This window comes from Syngnathoides biaculeatus, chromosome 16 (assembly GCF_019802595.1).
Source record: "Syngnathoides biaculeatus isolate LvHL_M chromosome 16, ASM1980259v1, whole genome shotgun sequence".
Taxonomy (NCBI): Eukaryota; Metazoa; Chordata; class Actinopteri; order Syngnathiformes; family Syngnathidae; genus Syngnathoides; species Syngnathoides biaculeatus.
Genome location: NC_084655.1, coordinates 9,176,341 through 9,189,917, shown reverse-complemented (window position 1 = coordinate 9,189,917; position 13,577 = coordinate 9,176,341). Strand labels below are relative to the sequence as shown.

Sequence of the window (13,577 nt, the reverse complement as noted above, 5' to 3'; positions counted from 1 at the left end):
ACATGAATGCTTTTTTTGTATTCTTATTTTTTCTACGAATCAACCACAAACGTATCTGTGTTGCATGTGTGAATATCTGACATAAATTTAAATCCGTCCATCCATTTTATGAGAGGCGGGGTACACCTCGAACTGGTTGTCAGTCAATGGGAGGGCACATAGAAACAAACAACCATTCACGCTCACATTCAAACCTGTGAACAATTTACAGTTTTCAGCTAACCAACTCTCAGAGGTCAGTAGAGTATCCAAATATTGCATTCAAATATGAGTACTGTTAGAAAGATGTTACTCAATTAAAAGTAAAAAGTAGTACAAGCTTCACTCAGAACTGCGCAGCAGGTCTACTCAGTCGGCCACTATGCCGCCAATAAATTACATTCACACTCATTTTTTGAATGAATGTTCTTATAATTGAAATGTTAAGTACATTTTAATAGACGTTGAGTTGATTTGCATGTAAATACAAAGACATGCATAAATACATTTCTATCCGATGTCAGATTGTAGCGTTAAATCATTGTTCAGGCAGTAATTGGGTCATCCATCTGTGTTGTCAAAAGAAGAGATGTAGAAGAATTGATAAAGTTGGCAGATTTCTATGTTGACCCTTTATGGTGAGGATTGATTAGATGTAAATAGGGGAATTTCCATTCAACTGTTTCGGTCACTGGCATTAATGGAACCATCCACCCCCTAGAATCATAATGGCACTACCCATCTGTTCACCATCCTCAATGAACCAGGAAGTAGCTTGCTGACGAGCCAAACACTAATTTGACATTGTAGTTAATAATGGTCATTTTAGCATTGCTTAAATGATAACCACTGGATTATAGAGTTGATCAATTAAGGGCGGCATTAGAAGAGATTCTTCAAACATTTTGCCATTATTTCGCTTTCCAGATTTGTGACAAGTCTTAATATTAAACCTTTGTAACACCCATAAAGCCTAGAAATTGTCACAAGTAATAAAGCCCTTTTGGTTTTATTTATTTGTTTATTTTGCATCGTTGTTTCATTAGCATGTAGAGTCAAAGCAGAGTGTGGGGAAGTCGGCCAAATCTGTTTGAGAGACCCCCCCCCCGTCCCTTTCCATTGCTAACAAGGATAGAGGAGGTCACATAGAGCAGTAACTGACGACAGATGGTGTGTGTGTGCGCAAGTGTGATTCACATGAATGAGCTTGAAGCCATGCCAGCACTGAGTCATGTTTGCTTGCTACAGACCGCCACGAGTGACTCAGGGATAAGACATGAAATCAGTTTCTGAATTTCCCGCATCTCTCGTTAACTACCAAAATGCCAACTCGTCGCTACTGCTTGGGGCAGAGGTGCTTGTATTTTTATCAATATGAATGTGATCCTTTGGGCAGTGTCTCAAAATCTGTGCTACGCTGTAACTCCGTATACTTATAGAGTAATCCCCCTTCTATTGTGGGGGTTATGTTCCAGACCACTGCCACATAAGTGATGGACCGTTGTTATAGCTTTTATGGCAGAATTTTTAAACACACTTATGAATCAATGCAAACTAAACAAACTATACTGTATACTGAGAAAGAGTAAGAGCAATGGCTAACAGCAAAATATTGTACAAACAGTGTAAAAATTAGAATAACAACTGAAAAGACACCCAGAAAAATGTGCACTATAGTGGAAACGTGAACCACGATTTAGCTCTGCATTACTTTATATTAAATCAAATTTCCCCATTAAAACCAATTTAAATGTCATTAATCTGTGATAGCCCCACCACCACATTAATTGTTCAAATGCTTTTGATGAAGAAAATATAACTGGATTTTAAATTAGGCCTACAACACATAGTAAAATATATTGCAAAAGAATAATTTATTATTTAAATAAATAAAAATAATAATATTATGAGCTTCATCAAGCCTCCGTTCATACCTAAAAAAAAAAAAAAAAAAAAAAAAAAAAACACTGAAACTGGGCCACTGTACTATAAGTGTATTATTAAATACTCCTACCAGTGAATTCCCAAGGAAGAAATCCCAACAATATAGTTTTTTCTCATTCAAGTGTATCAAATTCAGTCATTATATTGTACGTATGTCACATTAAGCCAGACTCAATAGTATCTTGCTCTATTTCGCAACCACTGTGTAATTTGTCTTCACTGTGTAGTATTTACAAAGCCAATTCTGATGAAGTTGGAACGTCGTATTAAACAGAAGAGTATAATGATTTGAACATCATGTTCAACTTATATTGAATTGAATACACAACAAAGACAAGATATTTGATGTTCAAACTGGTAAACGTAATTGTTTTCATTCATCCAGCTTCCATTCCGCTTATCCTCACAATGGTCCCGAGAGTGCTGGAGCCAATCCCAGCTATCATCGGGCAAGAGGCAGGGCACACCCTGGACTGGTTTCCAGCTAATCACAGGGTACATGGAGACAGACAACAGTCGCACTCACAATCACACTAAGGGGCAATTTAGAGTCTCCAATGAATGCTTGTTTTAGGGATGTGGGAGGGAGGAGAAACCGGAGTGCCTGGAGAAAACACACAACGGGGGAGAACATGCAAACCTCACAGGCAGGCGGGGGGATTGGGATTGGAAACCCCAGTCTCTCTCTCTCTCTCTCTCTCTCTCTCTCTCTCTCTCTCTCTCTCTCTCTCTCTCTTCTCTCTCTCTCTCTCTCTCTCTCTCTCTCCTCTCTCTCTCTCTCTCTCTCTGTGTCTCTGTCTCTGTCTCTGTCTCTCTCTGTCTCTCTCTCTCTCTGTCTATATATACAGTATATATGTGTGTCTATCTATCTCTGTCTCTCTATCTATATATACAGTATATATGTGTATCTGTCTATCTATCTCTGTCTCTCTATCTATATATACAGTATTATGTGTATCTGTCTATCTATCTCTGTCTCTCTATCTATTGTGTCTGTTTACTGTATGTGTGTAGATAGGTGGATACAGCTTGGATTTTTTTTAGACTGTCCTATCTTTTCATCCCAGTTTGTCATTGAGGATTAGCACACTGACACACATTACACAGACGCAACGATAAGATAGCTACTACATATTATGTCTAAGAAATAAAATAACAACTAGTCACTGCAAGTGGGGTTTAGTGGAACTGCTGTCAGACTGGGATTATGTCTATTACGAGACTGAGGATGTAAATAATGACGGTGTTTTATAGGATTTGGACCCGGGGTGCATAGTGGTTCCGTTTCAGCGCTGTTGGGGTTCCCATCAATGATTCTTCTTGCTTCTGGGGATTATTGAGCTCAGAACTGTTCAAGAATTTTATTCACTTTGAATTATAACTGATATCAAGAGTGGGGAGATCAAATCTTAAATCAGTGCATGTTCCTTTGCTCTGGAAGCCCTAGTTTTAAACCTGATTTTGTATTTATTTATTTCTTTTATTTTAAAGAACAGCAATAGAAAAAAAACTAATTGCCAGGTTTATGTTCCTTGTCAGACCAGGCACACTTTGACACAAATTCTCAGTTTTTCAAGAATTCATATTCATATTTTTCATTGGTCGCCTCACTGATAAAGCAGTTTTCTAGTTTTAGACATAGTACTTGGTGTACAATACAAATAAAGGTTGCATAGCAAGAGGAAACAAATGTCATTCAGGTCATATTGAAAGTGGAGATGGGGGGGGAACATGACAGGTTGAATGAATGCTAGACTGTCATAATATTGTAAAGGTGCTTCAAGAAAAGTGGACTGTAATAGACTATGAAGTTTTGGAATTTATGAAGTTTATGTTGTAATACGTAAACAGTGTACTGTCAATTAGTATTTTACAAACAATGCATACAATATAAATAACATTGGTGCAGAATAAATGGTTTCTATATAAATGTAGTCTTTGATCTTGACAGTGTTACAGTTTCCTTTGCAAGTTGCTGGACTCAAATATGAAGGATAAACACCAATTCAAGACAATAACAGTTTTGTTTTTTTAAGTGACAATCAGCAGCCATCAAGTTGAACAAAGAAGAACTACAACAGTGAACAAACTGTCAGAATGTAACCAACTGAAGAGATTAAACGAGATTTAACAGAATCAACATAATAAAACGTGTATCTGATTTGTTCCATAATCTGATGTACCAATTATATCAACAGATACAACAAACAGTCCAGATGGGACTGTGACAGGGTGTGCATTGTACGGGTTCACGACTCAATGTTAATGAAAGTTGCTGAAACAAAAATCCAAGGGGCTCATAAAGCACTGTGAGAGAACCTTTGGACTGCAGCAGATGGACACAGAATCTTCAGCAAAAAGAATGAATAAGCAGATGGTGCTAAAATATCCCAAACAACTGTTCAACTGGGAAGGACCCCCTAAAAGTCTGCTGACCCGACTCCCATTAAGATAACCTCAAATAAAGTATAATTCTCTGAGAGCAGAAGATAATTAAAAATTATAAAGTATGCTTTAATGGGCCACAAGAAAAAGATATACCAGTACGTAGTCAACCGTTGAATTGTGAATGGAAATGTTTGGCAGTGCATGTAACCACAGATTATCTGCATAGGATAAAATTGCTATGTTGAAGTTATTTTAATTAATCCACCACAATTTTTAATTGGTAATCTATAAAACCAAAACTAAGCCTTAAATAGTAAAAAAAAAAAAAAGTAGATGGTGGCAGAATAATATTTGTCAGTCTGACCTCTAACTGGCAAAAGCTTGGTCAGCAAATCTGCTTCAACGTCTGATTCAACGTTCAAATGTTCTTGTGTGACATTTCTCTAATTTTTTTCCCTTTTAATTTTTTTGCATAAAGCTTTTTGTATGTGCATCATTGTACAACATGACTTATCATATTTCCTTTAATCTGTGATCCATCAGCTACAAGTGGAAAAACAGGCAGTTCTCTGTGGGTCTTTTCAGCTTTCTCTGACTTCTCTACAATGTGACGTGGTTTTGTGGTAAAGAGCTGAGGCTTGAAGAATCAAACTAAGGCTTCACGTCCTGATCTGCTGCCTCATCTTGCATTTTTTTCAATATCATAGATGTCTGTCGAGATACTGTACGTGGTCTAACTCAGTGATTCATATGTCAGCTGTATTTGGCCAATATGAAACAATGATGTCATACATGAACATTTCTTAACAGTTGATTATCTCTTGACAGGAAGTACATCGTGAGCAATCATGTTCCGAAACAGTCTGAAGATGTTGCTGGGAAGCAAAAGCCGCAAGAACAATGGCGGTCAGTGTCATTATGAGTCCTGTGAAACACATCTTTTATTGTCCAGCTCTTTTTACAGAAATACAATATAGAAGCGCAAATGGTTTTACCCCTCTGAAGATAATATGTGGCATACTCTATTTGAATCTTTATTTTTTCTTGACAGGCGGTGGCAGCATTGAGTCCACGAGCTCTGAAATGAGACTGACAGAAGGATTTACCCGTTCTCTTCCTTCCTCTCCTCTTAACATTCGACAAGCCAAGAGAGCAACTGGTAAGTCTTGAAGCCGTCAAAAACACTCTGGACTTCAGACAAGGAAGGGGCCACCAATCAATCCATCCCTTTCCTATATTGCCATCATGTTCATGGTCACAGGGGAGGCTGCAGTGTATCCCAGATGATTAAGGGTGGGGAGGCGTGGTACACCCTTCACAGATGACCAGTCAATCATAGGGCTGGCACGCGGAGGCAGACAACCATTCACATTGACACTTAAATTGTAATGTCTTCAGTTAATCTAATGTGTTTTGGGACTGTGGGAGGAACCTAAATGGCCTGCCCATAAGAACCTCATTTCGTGGAAGTAAGCTGAAGATCATTTTTTTTCTGTGACGACAAGACCAATTTTCTGAATTTTGACGATTGGATGATTTTTAATCAATGCGTACGATATTCTAAACACACTTTAGTTTGTGTGGGTGTGTTGCCAATGTGTTAAGAATACCAATGGATTTAAGAGATTTGGCTTTGAGACTTCTAATATCCTGTGTTCATCAGTTCAGACTTAAGTTATTTTGTGTATTGTTTGTGTTTCATGTTGGCACTTTTAATAGGGCGAACATTTGGACTGGCTGCACTGGTGCAACCACCTTTTTCATTTGGTCACACAAGCACATGATTGGGTAATTTTTTTTTTTGTAAATACAAGGTATAGCATGACCATGGCATACCATAGCTTCACATGAAGTGAAGATTGACAGTGACAGGAAGTCTGATATTTTCAAAATATGTTACTGTGAGACTTTACTTATATTTGATCATTTGAACGACTCAGAGGGGCCAGAAGCCAGGTTGTATAATCAAGGTCTCTTCCCCTGGGAAAACCACTTAATTTGGAGCATTACGACAACAATATGACTCACATTCATTTAAAAATGATTGCATATGTGTACTACCACCATAAAAGTTCCGTTTATGATTTGTCACACTATTTTACAAATGATTTACTCTTTACTTCGCATGTACAGTATCTTCATATTTATAGGCTTTAAACAGCATAGAGATAGAGGGATAGAGATGTTAGCTCTGCTAGCTTCATAACAGATTTATTAAAACCTTTGCATATGACTTGTTTGTAATAATGAGTGAAATGGAAATGACAAGACAAATTAAGCAGGCAATCATTGACGTTAGCGCTATAGTATCTCTCTCTCTCTCATAGCACGAGGAGGAGATTACAGTGGAAAAATGGCAACTTTGAACCACTAAAAGATGCCCTCACGCCAACACAAAATAAACTTTTTAATCGCACAAGCTGGAAGAAAGGTTACATATGCGACCAACTTGGTCTCAATCTTGAGCCCTGTTAAATAAATGTTAGTTTTAAACATGAGACATCAAGGGCTTACACAAAGCTCCCAGTGTTAAGAATTAACATGAATATATCGGTTCAAGATTGAGAGTTCAGTTTTCAGTTATCAATTTTTATCTTTTTAGAGAGTGCAATTAATTTTCTCTCATCTCCCACTTGGCTCACTCATTTAAGCAGTTGTTTTATGAGTTTCTGCAGTTATACACTCTTGAAGTAAGCTACTCGAAAGTGTTGGTCAATAATTTGTTACTCATAGATGTGTTAACAACCGCCTCTGAACTATCCATGATACGAGTATGTACCTTTGCAAAAGTGTAAATTGTCTTGTGCTTACTTTTGATCCTGATAGTGGACTGTCTGATCATTGAAATCTTTCAGCAAAATTTCAGGAAAATTGACTTCATATAGACAGCATTTCCCCCCCACCCCCAACTTTTCTTTGAACAAATGAGGAAAAGTACAACGTGCTTGCCATGACTTTGCAGCACCTCAAGTTTCCTTATTATTGTATCAGTAATGACTGCTGGTGTAGTGGTGCACTTACCTGACTTCAGTGCAGGCAGCCTTGGTTCAGGACTGAATGTGAGTGTGAATGATCAAGTGTCTCTCCACTCTATGTGCCCTGTGATTAAATGGCGGCCAGTCAAGAACATAGTCTGCTTGTAGTCCAATTTAAAACCTAAACAGGATAAACAGAACAAAAATAACTGAAAAATAACAGTTAGCGACTCCAACCCACATACCGACCAACTACAAAGGAAAAAAAAATTGTTCCCTGATGTTCTTGTCCCGAAATATTTTGAAACTCCTCAAACCTTATCGAAATGTTCTTGCGCTTAGAATGATCACAGTATACTTCTGTTCGGTGGCGTGACTAAGGTGGTTGTCTCACACCCTGAAGGTCGTGGGTTTTATACTCAGCCCTCTTAACCATGTCAAACAATATACTGTTACGCCCCCCCCAACCCCCATAACCTCCACATCCAGGTTGTTCCCGATGCTGCGTCATTAATAGAAGAATAAAGACCACCTTAGAGTGCTTTTAGTACCTTGAAGGTAGAAATGTGCTCGGGTCACAGGCGTGCTGGTGCCTGTCCCAGCTATCTTTGGGCAGGAGGCAGGGTACACCCTGGACCGTTTGGTAGCCAATCGCAGGGCACATAGAGACAAACAACAGTCACACTAAGTATCACACCTAGGGGCAATTTACGGTCTATTTAACACATGTTTTGGGGATGTGGGAGGAAACCAGAGTGCCAGGAGAAAACCCACGCTGGCACTGGGAGAAAATGCAGACTCCACACTGGCTTCACTAATTTGTAGGGTAAATTTTGATTAACAGGTCTTAATAGGAACAATTTTCCACCACTGTATTTGTATTCAGTCTAGTAACTGTGTAACTACCGTTGCAGCTATTCTCAAATTTTTGCTATACTAGTACAGATACTGGATGATATTGCCTCAACTAGGGTGACTACTGCGTACTTCTGCTTCTCCCATTCTAAATGTTAAATGTTTTGGAATTGGCTAATTCTTCTAGTGAAAAATTGTAGATTTTGTGACTGCAACTAGTATTCTCTTGTGGAGTTTTAATGCGGTTGACTGTCTCGTTTTATCTGGGTTAATTTTTGCCTTACTGTGCAACTTGGGAGCATTTGGCAAGTGTATCAACTGTCATGTGTTGCATTCACTACAATCCAAATGTTGATTAGATGAGGTAGAAAAAAAGTCTATTTGATGTCAGATTAAATAAAAAAAAATTTCCATAAAAACTCAAATGATAGTGCAAGCACAGCTGCCATTTAGATGAGGTTGAACTTTCCAGAGCAACTTCCCCTCCCTATCTATGTCTCTGTCTCGACTCCCATACAGCTGTGTGACTGTTATATTGTGTCTGGTAAAGGGGGTTGGTTTGAACTTTGACCCGTCATTATCCTCACTGAGAGATAAAACACAGAAAATGTAAGACACCCCTTGTCATCCACTCCTGGTTCTGCTCCCCTACCTCCTCCGCAGGGTCGATTTGACACACTTCTACTAAATAGTCCCATGTGCAGTTTCAGGCTTTGTCAAAACAGTAACATCAGAAAAGCACTTACTGTCCATGCCTTCGTACCTCTTATCATTGTTTACGCAACTCACCTATTTTTTCATATAGCAACAGAGTTTATAGCAATTGATGTAGAGTGTGAAATTGAAAGCGATTTTTTTTTTTTTTTTTTTTTTTTTTTTAAATCCCTGTAAAGTAAGTGGACCCTTAATGCACTGTAAGTGCTTTGTATTGCTGTCAGTTTTCTGGTTGGGTAATCTGTGGACCGTAGAAGCTTCTGTTGGACTGCATTCTTTTATAGAGAGTCAGCCAATCAAAAAGCTTAAGAAAAGCATTTGTGTAATAGTGGTAAAACCCTGCATTCCAATATTTGTGGAGTTAATGAGAATGTCCTCTCTGATAAAAGAAAAGGGTAAAAGTCAGATGGAATGATGCGATGCAAAATTGTTGTTTCAGGTTGATGAATCCCATTTTACGGTATTATTTTTTTCAACACACACTGCCAGTATTCGTATACCTTGATGTCACTGTAAAGCAAAAATGTCTAAATCTGACTCAAGAAAGAGCCAACATGTACCATCCCTACATATTGGAGCTGCAAAAATATATATGCTTAAAAGCCAACTGACGCGTAAAGCATAATTTTTAATGTTTTTAATGGAAAAAAAAAAGTCTATCTGTTTTTTCACCACACGTCAGGATGTTGTCGTATATGGATTTTTGCATCTCCCGCCATGAAAATCTTCTCGAGGCATTTGTGTCGGAGAAGAACCAGGAAATGACGTTTTTTGCAGTTGCGGGGTTGAGTGTTTATATTGGTTTATACCTATTGTACAGGCAAAAAATTACTTTTTTTCATCGTGTTAGCCAAAATTCCGGTTCGTTGTATTGCTGGATTTTGCTCAAACACTCGGGAGGATGGATTCACTCTTCACACTTTTCCAAAAGGCCCAGTTCGTCGTGAAAAAATGGATTGCGCAGGTGCAAAGGACGAGAGCTAGATGTTTCTTTTGTTGTTTTGGTGGAGATTATGCTAACATTATCCTGATCCTATGGTATGGTTAATAATTGATCAAACACTAGGAGTCAACTAGGTTTCATAACATTGAGGATGGGATAAATGCTTTTTTCTCGATTGAAACAACCTATGAAAGAGAGCTTGTAGTATGTGGATAATTAATAGAAATAAGATATCTTATCTGAAATACTAACATTTTTACGACAACTACTACTATAAATCTGCATTCTTTTTCAGGGAGTGTTTTCCATCAGTGCAGGGTGTAGAGAATTTATTTTTTTTCAGGAATGAAGTAAGTTTGTGGTTGTCTTTTCTTTATATGTTGTCAAACAAAAATGCCCATTGTTGTTTTTGTCTGTCTTTTGCCTTCTTACAGAGAAGAAACTTTTCTCAGAAACCAAATCACCCTGTGTTGAGCGACTTCTGGTATCCGTCCTCCTTTCTCCTTCGTGTGTGTGTGTGTGTGTGTGTGTGTGTGTGTGTGTGTGTGTGTGTGTGTCTGTGTGTGTGTGTGTGTGTGTGTGTGTGTAAGAGTGTGTGTTTTGGTTGGAGGAGGGGAGTTTTGATTTGCGCTGCAGTCAGAGGAGAGAGATCGTCTTTCAGACCAGATATGGAGGCTCCACCGTGGACAAGAAAAAAAAAAAAGAAGACATGAAGACTTTACTTGTTTACTTGCAGAAGAAGATCTTTATCCTAACTTGGCCCTTTCTTTTGTGTTTCCTTTTTGATGGAGTGTTCGGGAGATCTCGCTATGAATTATAATGGTTTACACTTTTAGACTTAGAGAAGATGTGGACACCCCCCCTGATCTGGTCTGATGTGAGTTGCTCTCAACTTTAAAAGCTCTCTATTCATGAGTGCGTGGAGATTCGATTAACTGACCATTAACTCTGTTGTACTCTCCTGCTTACAGACTGTTTTTTATTGTGCCTCCGTGGAGTTTAAGCTAGAGTGTCTTGAGTGCTTTTCTATTCTTGGAGAGAGTCGTTCTCTTATCTTCTTATTCCCTCCATCTGTCTCTCCTTTTGCCTTTGTGTTTTCTGGAGAAGGAGGAGCTCAGAAAATCCATGGTAGCGATTTATTCTTTTTTTTGATCGCCAACAAATATTAGTGTAGTCATGAAGATCGTAGCCCAAAAGCAACAAATGACGGTGTGCTGGAGGTCCTTTTCCCGTATTTCATTGCAGCAGCGGAAAGCTCTTTTCTGGGGCAACGACAACCTTTTGATGTATTGACGCCGCCTCCACATGGAAACACTCTGAACCAATTACAACCTGGCTCGTAGCTAGTTATGGACTGCACGGCGGCTATTTTGAAAGCCTGTGCCCGTTCAAGGACCGTGTGGTGTAGGCACGAGCGGGCCTCAGTGCATCATCACCCATGGTGGTTTGCAGAGAACTGCCATTGTGGGTCGGTTGGCACCTTCAGCCATGCCTCCTCGCTTCTGCGAAGCTTGCTGTTTTATGTATGCTGCTGTCTGACCCATGAGGAAAACTCTGATCTGTGTCGGGATTGGGTCGATCATTCCATCGATGGAGCAAGGAGAACCAGGAGAGGAAGATGTGAGGAAGGTGAGAATGAAGACTATTACAGTATATGCCTAATGCTCCATAGTATATGGACTTGCATTCATTACATTGTTTCAAAAATTAGGTACGTTTGCTATGAAAGATAATGTATATCTTGTTTAAATTAGAACATTAGAGAACTGTTCAGTGGGGCAGTTTCTATACAGGTCCAATGGGTTTTACACATTCTTGCTGGTTTATTTTCTCTGTGAATGTTATTTCCTTTTGTACATCACAACAGCAAGTAAACTAAAATTTTTTAGTTAAAGTCGGAACTTACTGTATGTCCTTCATGTACTAATAATTAATCTTCATAAGCGACAGACAGCAACAGATTTATAGTCCAAGGCATAAAAGGTGTCATTTTAGTAATGCTAGTCATGGAATTAATAGTAAAACATAAGTGTCTTGTTTTATAAATCTGGGATTTTGTTTGACCTCATTTGTTGAGATTTAGGAAAAGAAATGCCCATGTTGCATTGTCAATCTGTTGCCGTCCAAAAAACCACCAATAATGACTCATACTGTATTTGAAGGTTCAAAAATGAAAACATAATAAAACACTTGATTACAAGTAATGACTCATGTCATAAGACCGGGTTCTCTGCAGGAGGTGGGGTGCACCAAGGGCCGGTCACTAACCAATCGCAGAGCACATATAGACAAAGTGTCCTTCACACCTATGGACAGTTTGGAGTCTTCAGTTGACTGATTTCGCATGTTTTAAGGATATTGGAGGAAGTACACCGCAAAAATGAAAAACAAAAACATGCAAGCACAAAGAGAACATCCAAATGCCACATGGGAAGACCAAACCTGAGATTTGACCTGTGAGGCAGATGTGCTAACCACTCTGTGAATATGCTGCCTGTGCAAAACTTATCATTTTTATATACATTTCAGTATGCATTTCACAAAAGAGAAGTAGTCAAAAACTCTGGAAAAGCATTTTTGCTGATTCCTAACCAGTTTCTCTGAGGTTCACTGCATTTAAAAAAAAAAAAAAAAAAAGTAAACTTAGATCTCTGAAGCTTTTAGTTGCTGTAAAAAACCTTCAGAAAGAGCAAGAAGATGTCATGTTGAAAATTGTGCACATTCTTTCTCCATCTGTGATGATGTTTTTTCTTCCAACTTACTTTTTAACGTCTGTGAAGTGGTTTTGGGTACTGGTTTTGTGGTTTTAGAAAGTAACATTCAGTATATTTTTAGAGTGGCTTTACCAATCCCAGCTTTAGAAAAGTATGGAGCAAAAAGTTCAGGCACTGTTCAAACATTTGAAAGCAAGTCAAACCTACCGACTCCTGACACAAGATTACATTTCATTTGTTTACGTGTTAGTTTCTTTCCTACATTGTCACCCAAGTTTCAAAAATAAAATACAACAGTCCTGTCCAAATTGCTGCCAGTTAAAAAGCTCCCAAAAAAGGCATGTGGAGCAAAAATGGCAAATAGATAGAAGCGATATGAGGAAAAGGAAAAACGAATGGTTTCCATTTTATTATTGCACTGCAACATACACACTCTGTCATTGACTGCCCGCATATGACTATGTGGTCGCACGCACAATGTGTTTCTATTATTTAGTCCAGCAGTCATCAATTTATAGCTATAATTATATACTGTCAAGGGATGGTAGGATTTTTTTTTTTTTTCATGCGCACACATACACACACCACACACTCTCAACTACATTCTTGTGGTGTGTATGCTGTGTGCATGCATGCGTCTATTGTGAGAACGTACGTGCCTTGCCTAACCAAGTAGGATCAATGTTTTCATTTAGCAATAAAGATGTTTGCCTCATTAAAAAAAAAAAAAAGTGTTTTAAGTTGAAATGTACAAATGAAACCAAAACCACATGGTCAGGAAAGCTAGCGACAAAAGAAACTCTAGTAATCACTCTAAAATAATAAGGCCATACGTACTGTATGTTCCACATTGCTCTTATTTAACTGGAGATATAATACAATTAGATTTTTCCCCCTCTGCAGTCCTTATGATAATAGTCATCAGTAATATGATTACTCTAAATTGTGCTATTTATAAAGTGTGGACATGTTGCCTTCTGAGACACTGAGCCAGAGAGAGACTTATGGTCCAGTTACACAATTCCACTTTTAACTAAACATGGCAAATAACTGTAATTTGGAAAT

The 13,577-nt window shown here is 38.4% G+C and overlaps 1 protein-coding gene across 2 annotated transcripts in view; it reads left to right on the top strand.

Moving 5' to 3' along the window:
• Positions 1 to 10,456: 10,456 nt before the first annotated feature.
• tanc2a (tetratricopeptide repeat, ankyrin repeat and coiled-coil containing 2a) overlaps positions 10,457 to 13,577 on the top strand; it is a 29,406-nt gene continuing 26,285 nt past the window's right edge. The window contains exon 1 of one of the 2 annotated variants that reach the window (XM_061845810.1): positions 10,457 to 11,427. In XM_061845810.1, the coding sequence (XP_061701794.1) occupies positions 11,148 to 11,427 (280 nt within the window). In that variant the 5' untranslated portion in view covers positions 10,457 to 11,147. The remainder of the gene's footprint in view (positions 11,428 to 13,577) is intronic. The other variant, XM_061845811.1, reaches the window with a different exon arrangement.